Source organism: Orcinus orca, chromosome 8 (assembly GCF_937001465.1).
Source record: "Orcinus orca chromosome 8, mOrcOrc1.1, whole genome shotgun sequence".
Taxonomy (NCBI): domain Eukaryota; kingdom Metazoa; phylum Chordata; class Mammalia; order Artiodactyla; family Delphinidae; genus Orcinus; species Orcinus orca.
This window is the reverse complement of record NC_064566.1, coordinates 60,258,351-60,285,207: the sequence shown is the minus strand read 5'-3', so window position 1 is coordinate 60,285,207 and position 26,857 is coordinate 60,258,351. Positions and strand designations below refer to the sequence as shown.

The window sequence follows — 26,857 nt, the reverse complement described above, 5'->3', positions numbered from 1 at the left end:
CAAACTATGATATATTTTGAACGTTTATTCATTCATTCAACACATGTTTACCAAAGGCTCATTATGGGCCAGGCTTTATGCTAGGTGTTGGTGAAAACAGTGACAGATGTGCCTCTACCATCATGCAGGATACAAGTAAGAAGTGTCGTGACATGGGAAAGTTGGGTTGCTACAGGAGTCCATAACAAATAGACGAAATCTACATGTGGGGAGAGGAGGGACCCCCCCCAAATGGGTGTGATTTAAACTAAGATCTGAAGGATAGGAAGGAATGAACCAGGTAAAGAGGAGGAGAAAGGGCTCCAACTTGAGAGAACACCATGCACAGAGGCCCCAAAGTGGGAAGGAGCATGGAGATTAATTTAATTAATTAATGAATTAAATGTCTTTGTTTACTCCAATCCTCTCTCCTAGACCTTGTCCCTACAATCTCTGCCCACGAAAACCCTTAAAAAACCCTCAAATCTTATCTTCTCTTGCTAACCATGACCAAAAAGTATCATCCTCAACTGAACCAAAGGATTTTTTTTTCTGTAACATTTAAATGACACCAATCCATTACTGCCTTGTGTGGAAGCTATTAGCACACTTGTTCTATCCTCCCAGTTATATTACAAGTTCTGGGAGAGCAGAAGTCTTTGCATATAGTAGGACCCAAATAGTTGTTGGACTGAGTTATGTTTCTTTACATTCCTCACACATCTAGCCTTAAACTAACTAGCTGGCATACAGATATTTCTGTGAGTGAAATTAAAAAAATGAAAAATGGTTTAAAGTCCAATGAAAGGCAATGATTGTTAAGAACTGTGAAGGGTCTAAGATCTTACCTATTTGCAAGACAACAAGTTAGCCTGCCACAGTTGCCTGGATGTTGGCAGAAGACATGAGGCTCCTGGGCCAGAGACAAAGGATGTAATTACAGCACAGCAAGCTGCCTGATCATCAGCATATTTGCATCAGTTCCCCTTCCCCTGAGTCCCATGTTGTGATGCAGATAGGCCCAGGTGTGTGCCTGAGTGTGCAGTGGATTGCATTACAGAGAGGAACCCTGAGCTAGAAAAACCCAAAGTTTTTATAATAGGCAGTAAGCATGAGGCTCCATTTGGCTCCAGAGGGAGACACTGTACTTCCCAAGGCTGTTCATTATACAAACTTCCTTAAAAAGAGAGTCCATAACAAAAGGCAAAGAGAGCCTCTGCTAACGAGCCATTCAGAAGCATGAGAGACCCATGGAGAATTACTTCTGAACATTGAGCAAAGTCAACAGGCATTAGTAATAAAAATAGCCACTGCTTGTTAGGTGTTCATATGTGCCATGTACCGAGCTGAGTATTTTATATGCATCAGCTCCTTTATTCCTCTCAACACACGAGAAAATATTAACACATTTATGGGAAAATATTTTTATCAATTAAGACTTTCAGCATACAAATGATAGCAACAATGGAGAATTTGGAAACACAGGAGCCTTAGGAAGGTCTCAGGAAGTGGCTAAATCTATTAGCTGAATACCACCTGGACTCTCACTCCATCTGCTATCTCTGCTTCTGCCTTTCTGTACTTCTCTGGCAAAATTGTGACTGTGCCAGCTCCCAAATTCACTTGCTGTAGTGCCAGCGAACTTCAGAAGATGATTAAGAATCCCTGAATCCAATTGCCAATTCCATATTCAATTCCAAAGAATATGATTGGCCCATCATGAACACTGTTTGTTTGTGTTGGGGAGAGAATTTTACAGTAATATAAATAACAAGAGGTATAAAAGAGGTACACTTTTTTTCATAATCATTACTGAATTTAAGGTAATTTGTGTTCCCACTTACTGATCTGTATCTCCCAGGCTGTGAGCAGCTGCAGCTGTTTTTATTAACAATGCCTGTTGACTTTACTCATATCGTTTAACAGAATTATAGTCACATTGGGGATATATATGTATATATTCAATTTTTCGAGTTTTATGTATATTATTAAAATTGTTTTCCAAATATGTTATACTAACATAAATTCCTGCCAGCAGCTTGAGTGACCCTATCTGATGGCTTATTTGGTAGAATTGATCATTATTTTTCAGAAAATCTTTAACAGGTAAGAATGGTCTATATTTAGGTTTTACTTTTTTTTTAACTGGTGAGATTAAGCTTTTTTTTTTTTAAGGCATTTATATTTCCTCTCTATTTATTTTTCTGTTAAAGCCCTGGCAGGAATCAACGTTCTTTTAATGTGCCTCAGTGCTTAGAATAGTGCTTGTCAAGAAGCTGACGCTCACAAAGCTTTAAAAGCAAACTCATAGATTGGCCAACCCAGTGGTCACTGTTTTACATCCTTGTAAGAATAATTAAGCCACTAAAACCTAACAATTGTTTACCATTTTAGAATTTACACAGAATATATTGGCACATTTGAACCCCACAACTACTGTGTGTTGTTATTTTCAACATTTTACCATGTGGGGAAAAGTCTGGAGTACTGAGGTCTGAGAGGGATAAAGATTTAAAATCTTGTCTACCGTAGAAACGAAGGAATTCAGCTTCCCTGAAGAAAGCGACTAAACCAAATACATTTCGTCCTCCTGTGCACGAGAGGGCGAAGCAGCAGTATATGAAGGAGCAAGAATGAGGGGCCCGCGGGACTACACTTCCCAGAAGGTCTCTGCGCGATCCCCCGAGATGCTCAGCGGCCGAGGACTGCACTTCCCAGGTTGCCGTGGGGCTAGACGTGACTGTGTCTCCCACTGAGCCAAACTGAAAATGGGCACTGGTTCTTCGGTGGGAGTTGGCTGTTGAGCTGTACATCTCATTGCCTGGAAACGGGAGCCGGAAGGTTCTCAAACAAGATTCCGCTTTCTTAGGGCGGTAACAGCGTGCACGGGTTAGGGAGGGGCGGTGGGAAAAGCGGAGCCGCTCTGAACCATGCTATGGAACTGTGGGTCTCTCTGTGAAGAGGCCCAGCTTTGCGGGACATTGGTGTGAGCCTGCGCCGAGAGACGTTCGTGTGACAGGCCGAAAACTACACTTCCCAGCATCCTCGCGGTACCAGAACTACCTTACCCAAAAGCCTGAGCGCGATTTATCCAGCCCTTCGCCCTGGAAAGCCGAAGACATGTGGGGTCGCTGGTTAGGGCGTCTACTGCGTTCTGAAGGCAGCGGGGCCTGCCGGGTTTCAACTCCCCGCGGGCGTTTTTCCCCGGCCCTGAGGAGAGGTGAGAAAAGGCACCGCATCACCGATGCCTGCGTGCTCTGTAGAAAGACGGTGCCCGTGGTTCGTGCATGCTTGGGCGAGCGTGAGGCGAGGGTGCCACGCCTTCCAGCCCGCTCCGGGTCCTGGCGACCCTGCTTCCGGGCCTCGCCCCGAGGGATTGAGGCGGGAGGGTCGAGGACGGAGAAGAGGACCGCCTTCCTCTTAGATGGGCTTGCCTCTGAAGGCCTGGCTTCCCGCCTGGCTCCGCCACTAGAGCCCCGCCAGGCGTCTTTCTGAACCCTTCTCCTTATTATTATCAAATGGGGCTGATAATCCCCGCCCTCTCGTAGGTGTGTCGGGAGAAACCGTAAGGTAATCTGTGTTCGGAGAGGCCGTATATTTTTCGCGGCCTGTTCAGACTTAGACTGTGTTGCTTAGGTGCAGTCCTCGAACCCAGGTCTCTGGTAAACTACAGAGTACATTTCAGGTCAGGTCCGCTTTATTTTCGCTGATTTTCAGTACTCTGTAATCACCTAGTAGCCTTTCAAAAAAAAAAAGAAGGAAAAGAAAACGGGAATGCCGTAACTACAAGGGTTGACTGGGAGGCGCAGCTGTTAGCAGTGTGTCCTGGACGTCTGACTTTGAGAGACGTTTCCAGAATCTTTTTTCCCCTAATTTTAAAACTCTTTAAGGTTGTCCGCAGAGTAGGCACTTCGTAATAACCATTGTCTATTCACCTTAAATCTTCAGTGCCGGGTGAACTGAGTCGCCCAGTACCACTACTTTGTGCTGTTTTGCTCATTGTTTCGTTTTACTCACCCAAGCAAGACTGCAGTTGTAGATCCCCCATCTATAAGACCGCTGTTTAGTTCCCAGGGTCCTTGGCAAGGTATTTTTACATATTTAGGTGTTTAGTATACACGCACATCATGATGGGCTTTACAAAATGGACGTAGCATTTTTTTGAACCCTGGAAAATCGCCGCAGCCTCAATCCTTTGTAAAGTTTTAGAGCTAATATGATTTGTGTCCCTCTTCATTAAACAAATATTTATTGAATGTTTACTGGGTACAAGTAGTTTAAGCTTGCCTCATAATGTCAGTAATCAAGGAATTTGAAAACCTTGACCTCTGACCAAGGGAAGGGTCTTAGTTAACTATCATCTAGTCCCATTCCCTATTTAAAGATAAAGGAAGGCACAGGAAGGTTTGTCTAAGTTTTGTGACCAATAGTGCTGGATTCCTAGTTCATTACAACTTCCCAAACTTAGCAGAACATCAAAAACACTGGGGGTGCTTTAAAAAAACACAGGTTTTTTGGCCCTCCCGCAGAACTACTGAGTCAGTCTGGAGAGGTGGAGCCCATAGATCTCTGTGTTAGTTTATTATTTAATATATTAATCCTGATAATTCTCATGCATCTAGCAAAGCATACGTCTACAGACCAGCATGTAAAAATATATATTAATGATCACCCACATCACTGAAGTGTTGCACCTCTGAAGTTAGCAGTAAATTTTTTAAATTCTTTAAGTATAGTTGATTTACAATGTTGTGTTAGTTTCAGCAGAGTGACTCAGTTTTATATATATATATATATATATATATACACACACACATATATATATTTTTCAGATTCTTTTCCATACTTTATTTTTGTCTTTTTAAAAAGTTTTTATTGAAATATAGTTGATTTACAATGTTGTGTTAGTTCCAAATGTATAGGAGAGTGATTCAGTTATACATATATATATTCTTTTTTTACATTATCTTCCATTATAGGTTATTACAAGATATTGAGTATATCCATTATACTTTATTACAAGATATTAAATATAGTTCCCTGTGCTATATAGTAGGACCTTGTTTTTTTAATCTATTTTATTGATATATATAGTAGTTTGTATCTGGTTTGTAGTAGTTTGTATCTGGTTTGGGTTTAGTTTGCTAAACCCAAACCGCTAATTTATCCCTCCTCCCACCCTTTCCCCTTTGGTAACCATAAGTTTGTTTTCTATGTCTGTGAGCCTGTTTCTGTTTTGTAAATAAGTTCATTTGTATTATATTAGATGCCACATGTAAGTGATATCATATGATATTTGTCATTCTCTCTCTGACTTTATTTAGTATGATAGTCTCTAGGTCCATCCATGTTGCTGTAAACAGCATTATTTCGTTCTTTTTTATGGCTGAATAATATTCCGTTGTACCACATCTTCTTTATCCATTCATCCATCAGTGGACATTTATGTTGCTTCCATGTCCTGGCTATTGTAAATAGTGCCACAGTGAACATTGGGGTGCATGTATCTTTTCAAATTATGGCTTTCTCTGGATATATGCTCAGGAGTAGGATTGATGGATGATGTGGCAGCTCTGTTTTTATTTTATTTTATTTTATTTGTTTTTGTTTTTGTTTTTGTTTTTTTTTGCAGTACACGGGCCTCTCACTATTGTGGCCTCTCCCGTTGCGGAGCACAGGCTCCGGATGCGCAGGCTCAGCGGCCATGGCTCACGGGCCCAGCCGCTCCACGGCATGTGGGATCTTCCCAGACCGGGGCACGATCCCGTGTCCCCTGCATCGGCAGGCAGACTCTCAACCACTGTGCCACCTGGGAAGCCTTGTTTTTATTTTTTTAAGGAACCTTCATACTGTTCTCCACAGTGGCTGTACCAATTGATATTCCCACCAACAGTGTAGGAAGGTTCCCTTCTCTCCACACCCTCTCCAGCATTTATTGTGTGTAGATTTTTTCATGATGGCCATTCTGACTGGTGTGAGGTGATACCTCATTGTAGTTTTGATTTGCATTTCTCTAATAATTAGTGATGTTGAGCATCTTTTCATGTGCTTTTGGCCATCTGTATGTCTTCTTTGGAGAAATGTCTATTTAGATCTTCCACCCATTTTTTGATTGGATTGTTTGTTTTTTTGATATTGAGCTGCATGAGCTGTTTGTATATTTTGGAGATTAATCCCTTGTCAGTCACTTCATTTGCAAATATTTTCTCCAGTTCTAAGGGTGGTCTTCGTTTTGTTTATGGTTTCCTTTGCTGTGCAGAAGCTTTTAAGTTTAATTAGGTCCCACTTGTTTATTTTTGCTTTTACTTGGGAGACTGACCAAAGAAAACATTGATATGATTTATGGCAGAGAATGTTTTGTCTATGTTCTCTTCTAGGAGTTTTATTGTGTCACGTCTTACATTTAAGTCTTTAAGCCATTTTGAGTTTATTTTTGTGTATGATGTGAGGGAGTGGGGTTTTTTTGTTTTGGGGGGTTTTTTTTTTGGTTGCGCCACACGACATGTGGGGTCCTTAGTTCCCCAACCAGGGATGGAACCCATGCCCCCTGCAGTGGAAGCACAGAGTCTTAACCATTGGACCACCAGGGAAGTCCTGGGAGTGCCCTAACTTCATTGATTACCTGCAGCTGTCCAGCTTTCCCAGCACCACTTGCTAAAGAGACTGTCTTTTCTCTGTTGTGTATTCTTGCTTCAGTTGTCAAAGATTAATTCATCATAGGTGTGTGGGTTTATTTCTGGGCTCTCTGTTCTGTTCCATTGATCCATATGTCTCTTTTTGTGCAATACCATGCTGTTAGGATTACTGTAAGCTTTATAGTATTGTCTGAAGTCTTGGAGGGTTATGCCTCCAGCTTTGTTCTTTTCCCTCAGGATTACTTTGGCAGTTGTGGGTGTGTTTTTTTTGTGGTTCCATATAAATTTTAGGATTGTTTGTTCTAGTTCTTTGAAAAATGTCATGGGTAATTTGATAGGGATCGCATTAAATCTGTACATTGCTTTGGGTAGTATGGCCATTTTAACAATATTAATTCTTCCGATCCAAGAGCATGGGATATCTTTCCATTTCTTTGAATCACCTTCAGTTTCCTTTATCAGTGTTTTATAGTTCTCAGCATATAAGTGTTTCACCTCCTTGGTCAGGTTTATTCCTAAGTTTTTGTTTTGTTTTGTTTTGTTTTGATGCAGTTTTAAAAGGGATTGTTGTCTTACTTTCCCTTTCTGATATTTCATTGTTAGTGTAAAGAAGTGCAACCAATTTCTGTACATTAATCTTGTATCCTGCTACCTTGCTGAATTCGTTTATCAGTTCTGGTAGTTATTGTGTGGAGTCTTTAGGGTTTTATGTATATAGTGTCATGTCATTTGCACATAATGACAACTTTATCTCTTCTAATTTAGATACCTTTTCTTTTTCTTGTCTGATTGCTGTGGCTGGGACTTCTAATACTATGTTGAATAGAAGTGGTGAGAGTGGGCATCCTTGTCTTATTCCAGATTTTATCGGGAAGGCTTTTAGCTTTTCACCATTGAGTTATGTCGGTTGTGGGATTGTCATAAATAGCTTTTATTATGTTGAGATATGTTCCCTTTATAGCCACTGTGGCAAGAGTTTTTATCATGAATGGATGTTGAATTTTATCAAGTGCATTTTCTGCATCTGTTGAGACAATCATGTGGTTTTTTTTGTATTTTCTTTTGTTGGTGTGGTTTATCACATTGATTAATATGCATATGTTGAACCATCTTTATGATCCTGGGATGAATCCAACTTGATCATGGTGTATGATCCTTTTTATGTGTTGTTGGATTCGGTTTGCTGTTATTTTGTTGAGAATTTTTTCATCTATATTCGTCAAAGATACTTGGCCTATAATTTTCTTTTTTGGTAGTGTCTTTGTGTCGTTTTGGTATCAGGGTGATGGTGGCTTCAGAGGATGACTTTGGAAGTGTTCCCTCCTCTTCAATCTTTTGGAAGAGTTTGAGAAGGATCAGTATAAGTTCTTCTTTGTACGTTTGGTAGAATTCTCCAGTGAAGCCATCCCAGTCCAGGACTTTTGTTTGCAGGGAGTTTTTAAATTATACATTCTAATTCACTTCTAGCAATTGGTTTGTTCGTATTCTCTCTTCTTGATTCAGTTTTGGTGGGCTCTATGTTTCTAGAAACTTGTCCTTTTCTTCTAGGTTGACGAATTTATTGGCATATAATTATTCATAGTATTCTCTTACAGTTTTTTGTATTTCTGCAGTTTCAGTTGTTATTTCTCCTCTTTCATTTCTTATTTTGTTTATCTGGGTCCTCTCCCTTTTCTTCTTGGTGAGCCTGGCCAGATTTATAGATATTGTTTATCCTTTCAAAAAACCAGCTCTTGGTTTTTTGTTTGTTTGTTTTTAAGATTATTCTTTTTGTTTTGTTTTGGCCACACCACGCAGCTTGCAAGATCTTAGTTCCCCGACCAGGGATTGAACCCTTGCCCTCTGCAGTGGAAGCGCGGAGCCCTAACCATTGGACCATCAGGGAATTCCCCAGCTCTTGGTTTTATTGATTTTTTTTCCTACTTTCTTTTATTTGTTTGTTTGTTTTTTGCAGTACACGGGCCTCTCACCGTTGTGGCCTCTCCTGTTGCGGAGCACAGGCTCCAGACGCGCAGGCTCAGCGGCCATGGCTCATGGGCCCAGCCGCTCCGCGGCATGTGGGACCTTCCCGGACCAGGGCACGAACCCGTGTCCCCTGCATCGGCAGGCGGACTCTCAACCACTGCGCCACGAGGGAAGCCCCCTACTTTCTTTTAATCTGTTTATTTTCTCTCTCTTTCTCCCTCTTTTTTTTTTTTTTTTTTTTTTGCACCATGCCACATGGCTTGTGGGATCTTAGCTCCCCAACCGGGGATCAAACCCAGGCCCTCGGTAGTGAAAGCACAGAGTCCTAACCACTGGATCAACAGGGAATCCCTTTTTTTAAAATTAATTCTTTATTTTGTTTACTTATTTATTTTGGCCATGCTGTGACTTGTGGGATCTTAGTTCTCCGACCAGGGATTGAACCCAGGCCAAGGCAGTGAAAGTGCCAAGTCCTAACCACTGCACCACCAGGGAACTCCTTATTTTCTCTTTAATCTTTATTATTTGCTTTCTCTGCTGACTTCAAGTTTTGTTCTTTTTCTAATACTTTTAGCTGGTAGGTTAGATTATTTGAGATTTTTCTTGTTTTTTTTTTGAGGAAGGCCTGTATCGCTATTAACTTCCGTGTTAGAACTGCTTTTGCTGTATCTATAGATTTTTTATGGTTGTGTTTTCATTGTCATTTGTCTCAAGGTATTTTAAAATTTCCTCTTTGATTTTGTCATTGACCCATTGGTTTTTTAGTAGCACATTGTTTACCCACCATGTAGTGTTTCTTTTTCTGTGGTTGATTTCTAATTTCTTGCCATTGTAGTCAAAAAAGATGCTTGGGGCTTCCCTGGTGGCGCAGTGGTTGAGAGTCCGCCTGCTGATGCAGGGGACGCGGGTTCGTGTCCCGGTCCAGGAAGATCCCACATGCCGCGGAGCAGCTAGGCCCGTGAGCCATGGCCGCTGAGCCTGCGCGTCCGGAGCCTGTGCTCCGCAACAGGAGAGGCCACAACAGTGAGAGGCCCACGTACCGCAAAAAAAAAAAAGATGCTTGAAATAATTTCTATCCTCTTAAATTTTTGGAGGTTTGTTTCATGTCCTAGTATATTGTCTGTCCTAGAGTATATTCCATGTGTGCTTGAAAAGAATGTGTATTCTGGGGGTTTTTTTGATGTAATGTCCTAAAGATATCAGTTAAGTCTAATTGTTCTATTGTGTCCTTTAGGATCTCTGTTGCCTCACTGATCTTCTGTCTGGATGATCTGTCCATTGATGTCAGTGCACTGTTAAAGTCTCCCACTATTATTGTATTTCCATCAGTTTCTCCCTTTATGACTGTTAGTATTTGTTTTATGTATTTAGGTGCTCCTATATTGGGTGTGTATATGTTAACGAGTGTAATATCCTTTTCTTGTATTGATCCTTTTATCATTATACAGTGTCCTTCTTTATTTTCCTTTATGAGCTTTGTTTTACAGTCTATATTGTCTGATATGAGTATTGCTACCCCTGCTGTCTTTTCATTTCCATTTGTATGAAGTGTCTTTTTCCCCTCACTTTCAGTCTGTGTGTGTCTTTGCCCTAAAGTGGGTTTCTTGTAGGCAGCATAATGTAGGTTCTTCTTTTATTACCCAGTCTACCACTCGTGGTTGGAGCATTTAGTTCATTGACATTTAAGGTAATTATTGAATAAATAAATATGTATTTATTGCGATTTTAAACCTTGTTTTCCAGTTCATTTTGTATTTCTTCTTTGTTTCTTTTGCTTTTTGTATTTCTTTTTGTGGCTTGATGGTTTTCTTTTGTATTATGCTTGAGTACCTTTCTTTTTGGTGTCTGTGAATTTATTGTATGTTTTTGATTTGTGGTTACCTGGTTTCCAAATATGTTAACCCATTACTATGTCTACTTGCTTTAGACTGGTAGTTATATAAGCTCAAATGCAGTCTAAAAGATCAACATTTTCGTACTCCCTTTGCCCACATTTTGTGATTTTGATGTCCTATTTTACATTTTCATGTTTATCCTTTTCTGTGCATTGTAGTTATAATCAGTTTCATAAAATTTTTTTCTTAATCTCTGTAGTGGTTTATTTAAGTGATTTACTTTCTATTGTGATTTTCTCTTTCCTATAGATTCTTGCTTCTCTATTTAGAGAACACTTTTCAATATTTCTTTTAGGATAAGTCTAGTATTACTGTATTCTTTTAGTTTTTGCTTGTCTGAGAAACTTTTTATCTCTCCTTCTATTCTAAATGGTAATATTGCTGGGTAGAGTATCCTAGGTTGCAGGGTTTTCCCTTACTTTGAATATATCTTGCCACTCCAGGCCTGTAACGTTTCTATAGAGAAATCAGCTGATAGCCTTATGGGGGTTCCCTTGTAACTAATTCTTTATTTTTCTCTTGCTGCCTTTAGAATCCTCTCTTTTTAACTTTTGCCATTTTAACTATAAAATATCTTGGTGTAGGTCTGTTTTGGTTTATCTTGTTTGGGACCCTCTTGTTTCCTGTACCTGGATATCTGTTTCCTTCTTTAGGCTTGGGAAGTTTTCAACCATAATTTTTTCAAATACATTTTCAATCCCCTTTTCTGTTTCTTCTCCTTCTGGGATCCCTATTACGCATAGATTGGCACACTTTATATTATCCCATAGGTCTTTTATGTTGCTTTCATCTTTTTTTTTTTCATTTGTCTTTCTGTCTGCTGTTCTGATTGGGTGATTTCCATTACTCTGTCTTCCAGATCACTTCTTTATTCTCATTATTAATTTCCTGTTTATTGCCTTTAGTTTGGTTTTCATCTCAGCAAATGAGTTTTCTAGTTTAATTGGCTCCCCTTTATAGTTTCTAGTTCCTTGTTAAAATGATCTGTATTTCTATCAATAGCTATTCTTAATTCCTTAAGTATTTTTATTACCTCCTTTTTGAACTCATTGTTTCTTCTTTCAAGCTAGTTCTCTTGATCCTCTAATTTGGGGTGGTTCTTCTGCTGCTTAATTTTACTTATATTTCTCTGACTGAATTTAGGAGAAACAGTTATCTACTGTGGTCTTGAAGGGCTGTTTTTATGTTGGTGTGTCCCTGCATAGCTTCCATGAGTCTAATATTTTTGCTGTGAGGACACTTTTTAGTATGGATGCCTGCCACATATCCCCTCAGTGTGTTCTGGTCGTTATCCTCTTGATAGGGGGGTGTGATTGGTGTTGTGGTAACCAGAGCCTGCACTGGATGTTGAGCATCGTCTCACCTTTGGTCTGGTTGTCACAGCCCTGTCAGGGGCAGGGTTTGTTTGCTCCCCAGTTGTTGGAGTAGAAGCCCCTAGATCCATGTCTGAGCTGTGGTGTAAGGTAGGCAGGACTGGAGCACTTCTTCTGGTAAAGGAGCCACTGAATATGCCTCCGCAGGAGCTGTCCACCAGGAAGTGCACTCTGTCATGTTGCCTGTCATCCGTGTGTGCTCACAGAGTACAATGTTGTTGTCACTCTGTCATGTTGCCTGTCACCCCTGTGTGCTCACAGAGTACACTGTTGTTGGCACTGCGCTTGGCCCCACCTCAGCTGTTGGAATGCAGCAATCAGCCCAAATGTCCCTCAGGTGCTATGCTCACAAAGCCACCAGCACAGGTCCCTAGTGCATTTCCATTGCAATCACACAGGCACCAGTACTGCTGTGGGAGCCACAGAATTAGCCCAGACCCCAGCCCCACCTCTGTGTGCATGCTAATGCCAGACCTGCCCCAGCCATGGGAACACCAGTAAACAGCTCGGATGACCCACAGGCGCTGAGCTTACAAAGGCACCAGCATCATAAATCTGCCAAACTCTCACATCCTTGGAGATATTGCTCAGGTTTCAGCCCCACCTCTGGGTATGGGCAAGCCACTGGCACTTGCACGTTCCCAGAGCTAATAGAGTCAGAGCCATACCAGCTGTGAGCATGCTGATAATCAGGCTGCTATGGTGGGGTATCGCCTCTCCCTTCACACATGCATTAACAGTGGGGCTTCTGTGAGAATTGTTCCACATGTAGATGGATTTTTGATGTATTTGTGGGAGGAGGTGAGCTCCACGCCCTTCTATTTTGCCATCTTGATCTCTCCCCTGAGACAAATATTCTTCACTTGGGCCGTCTGAGAAATGATTCTTAGTTTCTTTGCATGTGATTTACATAAAAATCACATGCCTACACAAAGTATTACCAGCTGCCTCTGCAGTTCTCCTACTCAGGAAAGAAAGCAGACCACTGTCAGAGTGAGGGAGGTGAGGGATGAAGAGCAGCAGCTATGTGTGGACTCTATAGTTTGCTTCAGTTTTACATTTTTTCTCAACTTGGATTCTTTGAAGAGCCAAAAAAGGTACAGAGTACAAATGTTGAAGAATATATTTATTATCGTTATTGTTTTCATAGAACTTTGGCCTATAGTGGCTGCTTTGACTTAGAAATCTGACTGTGCATCAGGGCTACCTGTTAAGATTTTAAAGCATTATAGGCTTGGACTGTACCTCAGAACTACTACACAAATAACTCTAACAGTTATGTTTAGGTATATTTATTCTTCAAAATCCTTACGGTTGAGTCTGATATACAGATAGGGTTGAGAACCACTGGCCTACAGGATAAACTTTAAATACCATTGCATTGCAAGCCATGATCTTCACAGTCTGGGCCAGTCTATCTTTCTAGTCCATTCTCCCTATTCCCTGTATCTACTCTCCTACCTTTGTAGCAGTATTATAGAACTTGCCATTCTCCAGACACCAGATTTTTTTTTAATCTTCCTGAATGTTTCATTTGTTTGTTTGTTTTTAGCAGAATCTGACTTGTATTTCTTCTTTTGGGACACGGTATAAAAACTAGCCTGGTTGTTTTACTCTGCTTCTCTTTAGGAAGTCCAACCAGGATATACGTTACATGAACTTTTTTTTTTTTTATGCAGCAGGTTTACATTTCCCTTATCATCTCCATTTCCAGTGTTACTCATTTAGAATAAATCTTGTTTGAGACCCCATGAATTTACAGAAATCCCCAACCTATTGCTAAAATCGCAAATCCAACTATTTTACAACTCATGAAGTGATTTTTATTGATTAATTTTAAAGGTATGAAGCATAAATATCCTTGTTAAGAGTTGGGTACTGTGAAGAGTGCTGAAGAAGTATCTGTATAAGGAAGGCTACCTAGTTTTTGGCTTCCTTCTAAGACGGATTATCAGGCACCATATTTATCTTCTAAGGAAACTATTATTACCCTCGCTTGTTACCTTTAGTTTCTGGCTGTGGTTCAGGGAGGGGGAACTCAGAGAAAACCTAGTGATAGGGTGACAAATATAGTCTGATTTGCCCTGGACTATCCATCCCTCAGTTCCAGGCCAAGTAAGATGATTGGTTATTATACCTGGCACATTCTTAGAGTTGAAGAGGTGGAACTGACAGTATGGGAGACTAAAATGACTTGAGTTCACAGAACAGATACCATAGAGGAGAATGTGCACAGAGAGAGAACTTCAGAGATTAGCAAAGGATCCACTTAGAGTACTTAATGGAGTAGTGAACAGTGTGTACATATGAGAAGACTGCCTGAGACTAGAGAAAGAACCACCATATATATATATATATATATATATATATATATACATATATATGTATATACCATGTATGTACACACGCACATATATGTATAGTTACATGTATTTAAGGAGAACAGTAGCCCACACACCTACAGGACCAGGAACAATGTCTGTTTCCATCAGCCAGATGGGAAAAAACTCATGATTCATGGGACATTGGGTAGGATACATTTAAGGGTTTTACCTCATTAGTTGGGGATAAATAACCCTAGACTGACCACTACTCTGGGCCTGAATAATGTATATTAAAATCCAGACCTAAAAAAATCAAACCGTTTCTGAGTAATTTCAGTGCATTCCAGAATGAAGCTCAAGAATACTTATAAATATATCCACCACCAAACAAAATAACAAACTTATTATTTAGCATCCAATCAAAAATCACCAAGCATGAAAAAATCAGGAACACACAACCTATAATGAAGAGAAAAAATCAATAATTTGAAACCAAGCTAGAACTGACAGATGTAAGAATTATCAGACATAAACATGTTTAAAAACTTGATAGATTTACCTTTCCTATCTTCTAAGTTGAGTTTCTAGATATCAAAACTAGAAGGTTTTATATGAAAACTGCATTAGATAGAATTCCCAACAAATTTGCCTTTCAATATAACTTGTCCTATGTGTCTCTTCCATCTGGTTGTTCCTGAGTTTGGTCGTCTTGATGTTGTCACAAAATAATGTTCCTTTCCTATGAATAAATTTTTAAAAAGTAAATAAAATTCTGCTGAGCTCAGAAAAAATAATTAGTCTTGCAGAAGAGAAGATTGGAAAATTTGAAAATATAGCAATAAAAACCTATCCAAAGTGTAAAAGAATGTGGGAGGAGGAGGTAGAAAAAAGGTTCCAGTGAGCTCGGAGACATCTTCAGTTGGCCTAATATATGTGTAACTTGAGGCCCAAAAATTGAAGGTAGCAAAAAAATTTTGAAGAAATGATGGGTGAAAGTTTTCAAATTTGAGAGAAACTATAAAATGACGAAGCTCAACAAACACTCAAGTACAAGGAACATGAAGAAAACAACCAAGGCACATCATTATAAAATTTGTTTAAAAAGCAAAGATCAAAAAATAACAAAAACATCCAGGAAAAAAAATGAAATAGGCATACTAAATACAGAGCAACAAAGATAAGACTGACATCAGATTTCTTCTTGAAAAAAATGCAATTGAGAAAACATTGAGGCACCATCTATAAATTACTAAAAGATAGAAAGCTGTCAAGCCAAGAATTTATTTAGGTCTTGTGCCCAAATTTTGATTGTATTATTTTTTGATATTTAGCTGTATAAACTGTATATTTTGGAAATTAATCCCTTGTCAGTTGCATCCTTCGCAAATATTTTCTCCCATTCCATAGTTTGTCTTTTTGTTTTTGTTTATGGTTGCCTTTGCTGTGCAAAAGCTTTTACGTTTAATTAGGTCTCATTTGTTTATTTTTGTTTTTATTTCTATTACTCTAGGAGACAGATCCGTAAAGATATCGCTGTGATTTATGTCAAAGAGTGTTCTATGTTTTCCTCTAGGAGTTTTATAGTATCTGGTCTCATATTTAGGTCTTTAATCCATTTTGAGTTTATTCTTGTGTATGGTGTAAGAGAATGTTCTAATTTAATTCTTTTACGTGTAGCTGTCCAGTTTTCCCAGCACCACTTATTGAAGAGACTGTCCCTTCTCCATTGTATATTCTTGCCTTCTTTGTCATAGATTAATTGATCATAAGTGCATGGGTTTATTTCTGGGCTTTGTATCCTGTTTCATTGATCGATGTGTTTGTTTTTGTGCTGGTACCATACTATTTTGATTGTTATAGCTCTGTAGTACAGTCTGAAGTCAGGGAGCATGATTCCTCCAGCTCTGTTTTTTTCTCAAGATTGTTTTGGCTATTGTGTCGTCCTCAGTTTCTTTAATCAGTGTCTTATAATTTTCAGCATACAGGTCTTCTTGCTTCCTCAGGTTTATTCCTAGGTATTTTATTCTTTTGGATGTGATGGTAAATGGGATTGTTTCCTTAAATTTCTCTTTCTGATTTTCGTTGTATTGTGTAGAATTACAACAGATTTCTGTATATTAATATTGTATCCTGCAACTTTACCAAATTCATTGATGAGCTCTAATAGTTTCCTTTTGGCGTCTTTAGGATTTTCTATGTATAGTATCATGTTTGTTTTCTACATCTGTTTCTGTTTCTGTCCTGCAGACCAGTTTATCTGTACCATTTTTCTAGGTTCCACATATATGCGTTAATATGTGACATTTGTTTTTCTCTTTCTGACTTACTTCACTCTGTATCTGTATGACAGTCTCTAAATCCATCCACGTGTCTACAAATGACCCAATTTCGTTCCTTTTTATGGCTGAGTAATATTCCATTGTATATATGTACCACATCTTCTTTATCCATTCGTCTGTCAGTGGGCATTTAGGTTGCTTCCATGACCTGGCGATTGTAAATAGTGCTGCAGTGAACATTGGGGTGCGTGTGTCTTTTTGAATTATGGTTTTCTCTGGGTGTATGCCCAGTAGTGGGATTGCTGGGTCATATGGTAATTCTATTTTTAGTTTTTTAAGGAACCTCCATACTGTTTTCCATAGTGCCTGTATCAATTTACATTCCCACCAACAGTGCAAGAGGGTTCCCTTTTCTCCGCACCCTCTCCAGCATTTGTTGCTTGTAGATTTTCTGATGATGCCCATTCTAACTGGTGTGAGGTGATACCTCATTGTAGTTTTGATTTGCATTTCTCTAATAATTAGTGATGTTGAGCAGCTTTTCATGTGCTTCTTGGCCATCAGTATGTCTTTGGAGAAATGTCTATTTAGGTCTTCTGCCCATTTTTGGATCGGGTTGTTTGTTTCTTTAATATTGAGCTGCATGAGCTGTTTATATATTTTGGAGATTAATCCTTTGTCCGTTGATTCGTTTGCAAATATTTTCTCCCATTTTGAGGGTTGTTTTTTCGTCTTGTTTATGGTTTCCTTTGCTGTGCAAAACCTTTGAAGTTTCATTAGGTTCCATTTGTTTATTTTTCTTTTTATTTCCATTACTGTAGGAGGTGGATCAAAAAATATCTTGCTGTGATTTATGTCAAAGAGTGTTCTTCCTATGTTTACCTTTAAGAGTTTTATACGGTCCAGTCTTGCATTTAGGTCTCTAATCCATTTTGAGTTTATTTTTGTGTATGGTGTCAGGGAGTGTTTTAATTTCTTTCCTTTACATGTAGCTGTCCAGTTTTCCCAGCACCACTTATTGAAGAGGCTGTCTTTTCTCCATTGTATATCCTTGCCTCCTTTGACATAGATTAGTTGACCATAGGTGCATGGGCTTATCTCTGGGCTTTCTATCCTGTTCCATTGATCTATATTTCTGTTCTTGTGCCAGTACCATATTGTCTTGATTACTGTAGCTTTGTAGTATAGTCTGAAGTCAGGGAGTCTAATTCCTCCAGCTCTGTTTTTTTCCCTCAAGACTACTTTGGCTATTCAGGGTCTTTTGACTCTCCATACAAATTTTAAGATTTTTTGTTCTAGTTCCGTAAAAAATGCCATTGGTAAATTGATAGGGATTGCATTGAATCTGTAGATTGCTTTGGGTAGTATAGTCATTTTCACAGTATTGATTCTTCCAATCCAAGAACATGGTATATCTCTCCATCTGTTGGTATCATCTTTAATTTCTTTCATCAATGTCTTATAGTTTTCTGCATACAGGTCTTTTGTCTCCCTAGGTAGGTTTATTCCTAGTTATTTTATTCTTTTTGTTGCAATGGTAAATGGGAGTGTTTCCTTAATTTCTCTTCCAGATTTTTCATCATTAGTGTATAGGAATGCAAGAGATTTCTGTGCATTAATTTTGTATCCTGCACCTTTACCAAATTCATTGATTAGCTCTAGTAGTTTTCTGGTGACATCTTTAGGATTCTCTATGTATAGTATCATGTCATCTAAAAACAGTGATAATTTTACTTCTTCTTTTCCAATTTGTATTCCTTTTATTTCTTTTCTTTTGATTGCCGTGGCTAGGAATTCCAAAACTATGTTGAATAATAGTGGTGAGAGTGGACATCCTTGTATTGTTCCTGATCTTAAAGGAAATGCTTTCAGTTTTTCACCATTGAGAATGATGTTTGCTATGGGTTTATCGTATATAGCCTTTATTATGTTGAGGTAGCTTCCCTCTATGCCCACTTTCTGGAGAGTTTTTATCATAAATCGGTGTTGAATTTTGTCAAAAGCTTTTTCTGCATCTCTTGAGATGATCATATGGTTTTTATTCTTCAATTTGTTATTATGGTGTATTACATTGATTGATTTGTGTATATTGAAGAATCCTTGCATCCCTGGGATAAATCCCACTTGATCATGGTGTATGATCCTTTTAATGTGTTGTTGGATTCTGTTTGCTAGTATTTTGTTGAGGATTTTTGCATCTATATTCATCAATGATATCGGTCTGTAATTTTCTTTTTTTATATAGTATCTTTGTCTGGTTTTGGTATCAGGGTGATGGTGGCCTCATAGGATGAGTTTGGGAGTGTTCCTTCCTCTGCAATTTTTTGGAAAAGTTTGAGAAGGATGGGTGTTAGCTCTTCTCTAAATTTTTGATAGAATTCACCTGTGAAGCCATCTGGTCCTGACTTTTGTTTGTTGGAAGATTTTTAATCACAGTTTCAATTTCATTACTTGTGATTGGTCTGTTCATATTTTCTATTTCTTCCTGGTTCAGTCTTAGGAGGTTATACCTTTCTGAGAATTTGTCCATTTCTTCCAGGTTGTCCATTTTATTGGCATAGAGTTTCTTGTAGTAGTCTCAGGATGCTTTGTATTTCTGCAGTGTCTGTTGTAACTTCTTTTTCATTTCTAATTTTATTGATTTGAGTCCTCTCCCTCTTTTTCTTGATGAGTCTGGCCAGTGGCTTATCAATTTTGTTTATCTTCTCAAAGAACCAGCTTTTAGTTTTATTACTCTTTGCTATTGTTTTCTTTGTTTTTATTTCATTTCTTTCTGCTCTGATCTTTATGATTTCTTTCCTTCTGCTAACTTTGGGCTTTGTTTTTTCTTTCTGTAGTTCCATTAGGTGTAAGTTTAGATTGTTTACTTGAGATTTTTCTTGTTTCTTGAGGTAGGCTTGTATAGCTATAAACTTCCCTGTTAGAATTGCTTTTGCTGCATTCCATAAGTTTTGGATCGTCGTGTTTTCATTGTCATTTGTCTCTAGGTATTTTTTGATTTCCTCTTTATTTCTCCAGTGATCGCTTGGTTATTTAGTAACGTATTGTTTAGCCTCCATGTGTTTGTGTTTTTTACGTTTTTTTCCCTGTAATTGATTTCTAATCTCATAGAGTTGTGGTCAGAAAAGATGATTGATATGATTTCAATTTTCTTAAATTTACTGAGGCTTGATTTATGACCCAAGGTGTGATCTATCCTGGAGAATGTTCCATGCACACTTGAGAAGAAAGTGTAATCTGCTGTTTTTGGATGGAATGTCGTATAAATATCAATTAAATCTATTTGGTCTATTGTGTCATTTAAAGCTTGTGTTTCTTTATTAATTTTCTGTTTGGATGATCTGTCCATTTGTGTAAGTGAGGTGTTAAAGTCCCCCGCTATTATTGTGTCACTGTCGATTTCCTCTTTTATAGCTGTTAGCAGTTGCCTTATGTATTGAGGTGCTCCTATGTGGGTGCATATATATTTATAATTGTTATATCTTCTTCTTGGATTGATCCCTTGATCATTATGTCGTGTCCTTCCTTGTCTCTTGTAACGTTCTTTATTTTAAAGTCTATTTTATCTGATATGAGTATTGCTACTCCAGCTTTCTTTTGATTTCCATTTGCATGGAATATCTTTTTCCATCCCCTCACTTTCAGTCTGTATATGTCTCTAGGTCTGAAGTGGGTCTCCTGTAGACAGTATATATATGGGTCTTGTTTTTGTGTCCATTAAGCAAGCCTGTTTCTTTTGGTTGGAGCATTTAATCCATTCACGTTTAAGGTAATTATCGATATGTATGTTCCTATGACCATTTTCTTTATTGTTTTGGGTTTGTTTTTGTAGGTCCTTTTCTTCTCTTGTGTTTCCCACTTAGAGAAGTTCCTTTAGTATTTTTTGTAGAGCTGGTTGGTGGTGCTGAATTCTCTTAGCTTTTGCTTGTCTATAAAGCTTTTGATTTCTCCATCGAAATGAGATCCTTGCTGGGTACAGTAATCTTGGTTGTAGGTTTTTCCCTTTCATCACTTTAAGTATATCATGCAACTCCCTTCTGGCTTGTAGAGTTTCTGCTGAGAAATCAGCTGTTAACCTTATGGGAGTTCCCTTGTATGTTATTTGTCGTTTTTCCCTTGCTGCTTTCAATAATTTTTCCTTGTCTTTAATTTTTGCCAATTTGATTACTGTGTGTTTTGGCGTGTTTCTCCTTGGGTTTCTCCTTCCTGGGACTCTCTGTGCTTCCTGCACTTGGGTGGCTATTTCCTTTCCCACGTTAGGAAGTTTTCGACTATAATCTCTTCAGATATTTTCTCGGGTCCTTTCTCTCTTCTCCTTCTGAGACTCCTATATTGTGAATGTTGTTGCGTTTAATGTCCCAGAGGTCTCTTAGACTGTCTTCATTTCTTTTCATTCTCTTTTCTTTATTCTTTTCTGCAGCAGTGAATTCCACCATTCTGTCTTCCAGGTCACTTATCTGTTCTTCTGCCTCAGTTATTCTGCTATTGATTCCTTCTAGTGTATTTTTCATTTTGGTTATTGTATTGTTCGTCTCTGTTCTTAAATTCTTCTAGGTCTTTGTTAAGCATTTCTTGCATCTTCTCGATCTTTGCCTCCATTCTTTTTCCGAGGTCCTGGATCATCTTCACTATCATTATTCTGAATTATTTTTCTGGAAGGTTGCCTATCTCCACTTCATTTAGTTGTTTTTCTGAGGTTTTATCTTGTTCCTTCATCTGATACATAGCCTTCTGCCTTTTCATCTTGTTTATCTTTCTGTGAATGTGGTTTTTGTCTTTGTGATAGCTTTGTCTGATTTTGGTTTCAGGGTGATGGTGGCCTCATAAAAGGAGGTCAGAAGTGTTCCTTCCTCTGCAATTTTTTGAAATAGTTTCAGAAGGGTAGGTGTTAACTCTTCTCCAAATGTTTGGTAGATTTCACCTGTAAAGCCATCTGGTCCTGGACTTTTGTTTGTTGGGAGTTTGTTTTTGGTTTTTTTTTGCAGTACGCGGGCTTCTCACTGCTGTGGCCTCGCCCGTTGCGGAGCACAGGCTCCGGACATGCAGGCTCAGTGGCCATGGCTCACGGGCCCAGCCGTTCTGCAGCATGTGGGATCTTCCCGGACCGGGGCATGAACCTGTGTTCCCTGCATCGGCAGGCGGACTCTCAACCACTGCGCCACCAGGGAAGCTCGGGAGTTTTTTAATTAAGTATTTTCAGTACTGGTACTTGGTCTGCTCATATTTTCTATTCCTGGTTTTGTCTTGGGAGTGTGCACCTTTCTAAGAATTTGTCCATTTCTTTCAGGTTGTCCACTTTATTGGCATATAGTTCCCTGTAGTAGTCTCTTATGGTCCTTCGTATCTCTGTGGTGTTGGTTGTAACTTTTTCTAATTCATTTCTGATTTTATTGATTTGGGCCCTCTCCTTTTTTTTCTTGATGAGTCTGGCTAAAGGTTTATCAATATTGCTTATATTTTCAAAGAACCTGGTTCATTGATCTTTTCTATTATTTTCTTCATCTCTATTTCATTTATTTCTCCTCTGATCTTTATGATTTCTTTCCTCCTACTAACTTTGAGTTTTGTTTATTCTTTCTCTAGTTGCTTTCGACATAAGGTTATTTGAGATTTTTGTTTCCTGAGGTAAACTTGTATCGCTTAGAATTGCTTTTGCTGCATCCATAGGTTTTGGATCATCATGTTGTCATTTTCCTTTTTTCGGGTATTTTTTAATTTCCTCTTTGATTTCTTCAGTGACTCATTGGTTGTTTAGTAGCGTATTGTTTAGCCTTGACGTGTTTGTGTGTTTTGCAGTTTTTTTCTTGTAGTTGATTTCTAGTCTCATAGTGTTGTGGTCGGAAAAAAATGCTTGATATGATTTCAATTTTTTAAATTTATCGAGGCTTGTTTTGTGGCCTAGAATGTGATCTATCCTGGAGAATGGTCCATGTGCATGAGAAAAGGATGTTTATTCTACTTCTTTCAGGTGAAATGCTCAATAAATATCAATTAAGCCCATTTCATCCAATGTGTTATTTAAGGCCTGTATTTCTGTCTGTATGATCTGTCCATTGATGTAACATGTAAGTTAAAGTCCCCCTGTTATTATTGTGTTACTGTCAGTTTCTCTTTTGTCTGTTAATATTTGTTTATATTTTGAGGTGCTCCTATGTTGGGTGTATATATACTTTCAGTTGTTATATCTTCCTCTTGGATTGATCCTTTGATCATTTTGTAGTGTCTTTCTTTGTCTCTTGTGACAGTCATTATTTTTAAAGTCTATTTTGTCTGATATAAGTATTGCTACTCCGGCTTTCTTTTGATTACCATTTGCATGGAATACCTTTTCCATCACTTTCAGTCTGTATGTTTCTCTAGATCTAAAGTGAGTCTCTTGTAGTTAGCATACGCGGGTCTTGTTTTTGTATCCATTCAGCCAGTCTGTGTCTTTTGGTTGGAGCATTTAGTCCATTTACATTTAAGGTAATTAACTATATATATGTTCTTATTGCCATTTTGTTAACTGTTCTGGATTTTTGTAAGTCTTTTATTTCCCCCTTCTTTTGTTCACTTCTCTTGTGATTTGATGACTATATTTAGTGTTGTGTTTGGATTCCTTTTTCTTTTCTTTTTTAAAAAAATATATTTATTTATTTATTTTTGGCTGCACTGGGTCTTCGTTGCTGTGTGTGGCCTTTCTCTAGTTGTGGCTAGTGCGGGCTGCTCTTTGTCTTGGTGTGTGGGCTTCTCATTGCGGTGGCTTGTCTTGTTGCGGAGCACAGGCTCTAGGCGCATGGGCTTCAGTAGTTGTGGCTTGTGGGCTCTAGAATGCAGGCTCAGTAGTTGTGGCACACGGGTTTAGTTGCTCCACAGCATGTGGGATCTTCCCGGACCAGGGCTGGAACCTGTGTCCCCTACATTGGCCGGCAGATTTTTAACCACTGCGCCACTAGGGAAGTCCCCTTTTTCTTTCTTGTGTGTAGATCCATTGTAAGTTTTTGGTTGGCAGATACCATGAGGGTTTTGTATAGCAGTCTATGTATATAGATGATTGTTTTAAGTTGCTGCTCTCTTAATTTCAAATGCATTTTAAATACCCTTCATTTGTACTGTCTTCCCCTCACAATTACTGGGAGATTTTTCGTTTGTTTTGGTTTTGCTTTTGGTTTTTTTTGGCCACACTGCACGGCATGCAGGATCTTAGTTCCCTGACCAGGGATCGACCCCATGCCCCCTGCATTGGGAGCTCAGAGTCTTAACTGCTAGACTGCCAGGGAAGTCCCCACAATTACTGTTTTTGATATCATATTTTACATTTAATTGTTTTGTGTATCCCTTAACTGCTTGTTGTGGATAAACATGATTTTACCACTTTTGTCTTTTAAACTCCCTACTGGCTTTGTGTGTGGGTGATCTCCTACCTTTACTGTATGTTTGCCTTTACTGGTGAGCTTTTTCATTTTGTAATTTTGTTTCTAGTTGTTTTCTTGCTTCTAGCTTCTAGGTGGTCTTTATCATCTAGAGAAATTCCTTTATCATTTGTTGTAAAGCTGGTTTGGTGGTACTCAATTCTTTCAGCTTTTGCTTGTCTGTAAAGCTTTTGATTTCTCCATCGAGTCTGAATGAGAGCCTTGCTGGGTAGAGTTTTCTTGGTTGTAAGTTTTCCCCTTTCATCACTTTAAATGTATTGTGCCACTCCCTTCCGGCCTGCAGAGGTCTGCTGAAAAATCAGCTGATAGCCTTATGGGAGTTCCTTTGTATGTTTTTTGTTGATTTTCCCTTGCTGCTTTTAGTATTCTCTCTTTATTTTTAACTTTGTCATTATGATTACAATATGTCTTGGTGTGTTCTTCTTTGGGTTAATCCTCTATGGGAATCTCCGCACTTCCTGGACTTGGATGACTGTTTCCTTTCCCAGGTTAGGGAGGTTTTCAGCTACTGTCTCTTCAAATATTTTCTCAGGCCCTCTCTGTCTTCTCCTTCTGGGACCCCTATAATGCAATATTATTGTGCTGATGTTTTCCAGAGGTCTCTTAAACGGTCCTCATTTCTTTTCATTCTTTTTTCTGTTCAGCTATAGTGATTTACACTGTCTTCTAGCTCACTGATCTGTTCTTCTGAATCATTTAGTCTACTATTAATTCATTCTAGTGTAATTTTCATTTCAGTTATTGTATTCTTCATCTCTGCTTGGTTGTCCTTTGTATTTTCTACCTCTTCATTAAAAACTTCTAACTTCTCGCTCTGTTTATCCATTCTCCTCCTGAGTTCTTTACAATCTTATCTTTACAATCATTACCCTGAACTCTTTCTTGCGTAGATTGCCTATTTCCACATCAGTTACTTCTTCTGTGGTTTTATCTTGTTCCTTCATCAGGCATGTATTCCTCTGCTATCTCATTTTGTCTGATTTGCTATTTGTATTTTTATGTATGTGGCAGGTTAGTTACCTTGGAAATGGCCCTCTGTAGGCGGCATCCTGTGCATCGCAGCGGTGCACTCCTCTCTTGTCACCCAAGCTGTATGCTCTAGGGGTTCCCCCTAAGAGGGCTGTGTGGGCAGTCTGGTTGGTTTGGTTGGCCCCTAATCTAGTTGGTTGCCACAGCCTGCCTTGTGTGGATGCTGCTAGCTGCTATTTAGTGGGGCCTGGTCATGACATGGATGGTCGTGGAATCCTAAGGGGTCCCAAGGCTAGTGCTCACTCACTGGTAGGTGGAGTCAGGGTCCCAAAGTCTCCTGAGCTGTTGCCCACCCACTGGCAAGTGAAGCCAGATCCTGGTGTTAGTGCCAGGCTACTGTCAGGCAGAGCTGGTTCTGGAGTCTGGCTGCAGGGCCCAGGGATCCCAGAGTTCATTTCAGATTGTTGGTGTGGGGCCAGCTCCTGACACTGTTGGATCTGGGGTCCAGGGTGTTCCAAAGTTTGCATTGGCCTGCTAGTGGGTAGGGCCAGGACCCAGCTGGCCCCAGGGTAGGGTCTGGCCTCCACTGCAGGATCATAGGTTTGTTGCTTCTAGTGTCTGCCTCCTGGTGTGTGAGGCTGGTCTAAGGGCCTGTGCAGGCTTCTTGGCAGGAGGGACCGGTGCCTGCCCACTAGTGGTTGGGGCTGGGAGTTGGCCCTCCTGTTGGCTGGGCATTGTCTAGGGGTGTGTCCAGAGATGGCTGTGGGCTTTTTAGTCTTTAGGCAGCTTCAGTGCTTATGGGTGGAGCCGTGTCCCTGCCCAGTTAGTTGTTTGTCCTGAGGCTTCCCAGCCCTGGTGCCTGCAGGCTGTTGGGTGGTACTAGGTCTTGGCTAATGAGCCAAGATAGCAGCTGCCAGCAGCAGCAGTGCTCACACAGCTGAATGTTCCCCAGTTTCTGCCACCTGTGTCTATGTCCCCAGGGTGAGCCACAGCCATCTGCCTCACCGCCTCTCCAGGAGACTCTCCAAGACCAGCAGGCAGGTCTGGCCCACACGCCTATCAAGTGACTGCTTTGCCCTGGGTCCTGGAGTGCGTGAGATTTTTGTGTGGACCTTTAAGAGTGAAGTCTCTTATTCCCCCAAGTTCTGCGGGGCTCCTGCAGTTAAGCCCCATTAGCCTTCAAAGTCAAACGCTCTGGGGGCTCATCTTACAGGTGTCAGACCGCTGGGCTGGAGAGCCTGACGTGGGGCTCAGAAATCTCACTCCTGTGAGATTACCTCTGCAACACAATTATTCTCCAGTTTGTGGAGATGGGATTTGATTATATCATGTGTTCATCCCTCCTCTCCATCTTGTTGTGGTTCCTTCTTTATGACTTTAGTTGTAGAAGATCTTTTCTGGTAGGTTCCAGTCTTTTTCATCAATGGTTGCTCTGCAGATAGTTGTGATTTTGCTATGCTTGTGTGAAGAGATGAGCTCAGGGTCTTTCTACTCCACCATCTTGGCCACTCTCTCCCAAGATGGAGCTCTTTTTTTGTGTACACAGTTAAGTTAGAAAAAGCCAGCCTGATAAAAATGTCTTTTCAGAATTCTGACCTTAAACAAAAGCCCTTCTAGGGGGAACTTGCATTTCTCTTCCTTTGTCTTTTAAATGTAAATGTACTCCCTGATCTTCGTGTGTGTGTGTGTGTGTGTGTGTGTGTGTGTGTGTGTGTGTGTGTGTGTGTGTGTGTGTGTTTTGAGAACTTGGTCTCTGCCATCCAAAAGGTGCACATATGGTATACATTTGGCAACCTATCGAATAGCCTGGGATTCTGAGCAGTCTTTTGTGTGACTGTACCACCTCTCAGGGGCTTTTTGCCATCTTAACCTTTGTTGAGTCAACCTGTACAATGAAGTCTTGTACTTTCTTAACTGTTTTGGGGAGTAAACTTTCTGGATCTTGTTTAGGCTCCATCTTTTGCACTCTCTTACGGGGAAGCCTCTTGCATCTTACTGGTTTGAGTCACTATTAAGGTACATCTCA

General features: G+C 39.6%; 1 protein-coding gene across 3 annotated transcripts in view; it reads left to right on the top strand.

Annotated features, from left to right (window-relative positions):
- Nucleotides 1-2,553: 2,553 nt before the first annotated feature.
- CCDC90B (coiled-coil domain containing 90B) overlaps nucleotides 2,554-26,857 on the top strand; it is a 52,681-nt gene continuing 28,377 nt past the window's right edge. The window contains exon 1 of one of the 3 annotated variants that reach the window (XM_049713918.1): nucleotides 2,554-3,199. In XM_049713918.1, the coding sequence (XP_049569875.1) occupies nucleotides 3,100-3,199 (100 nt within the window). In that variant the 5' untranslated portion in view covers nucleotides 2,554-3,099. The remainder of the gene's footprint in view (nucleotides 3,200-26,857) is intronic. The other 2 variants (XM_033431825.2, XM_004271838.4) reach the window with 2 other exon arrangements.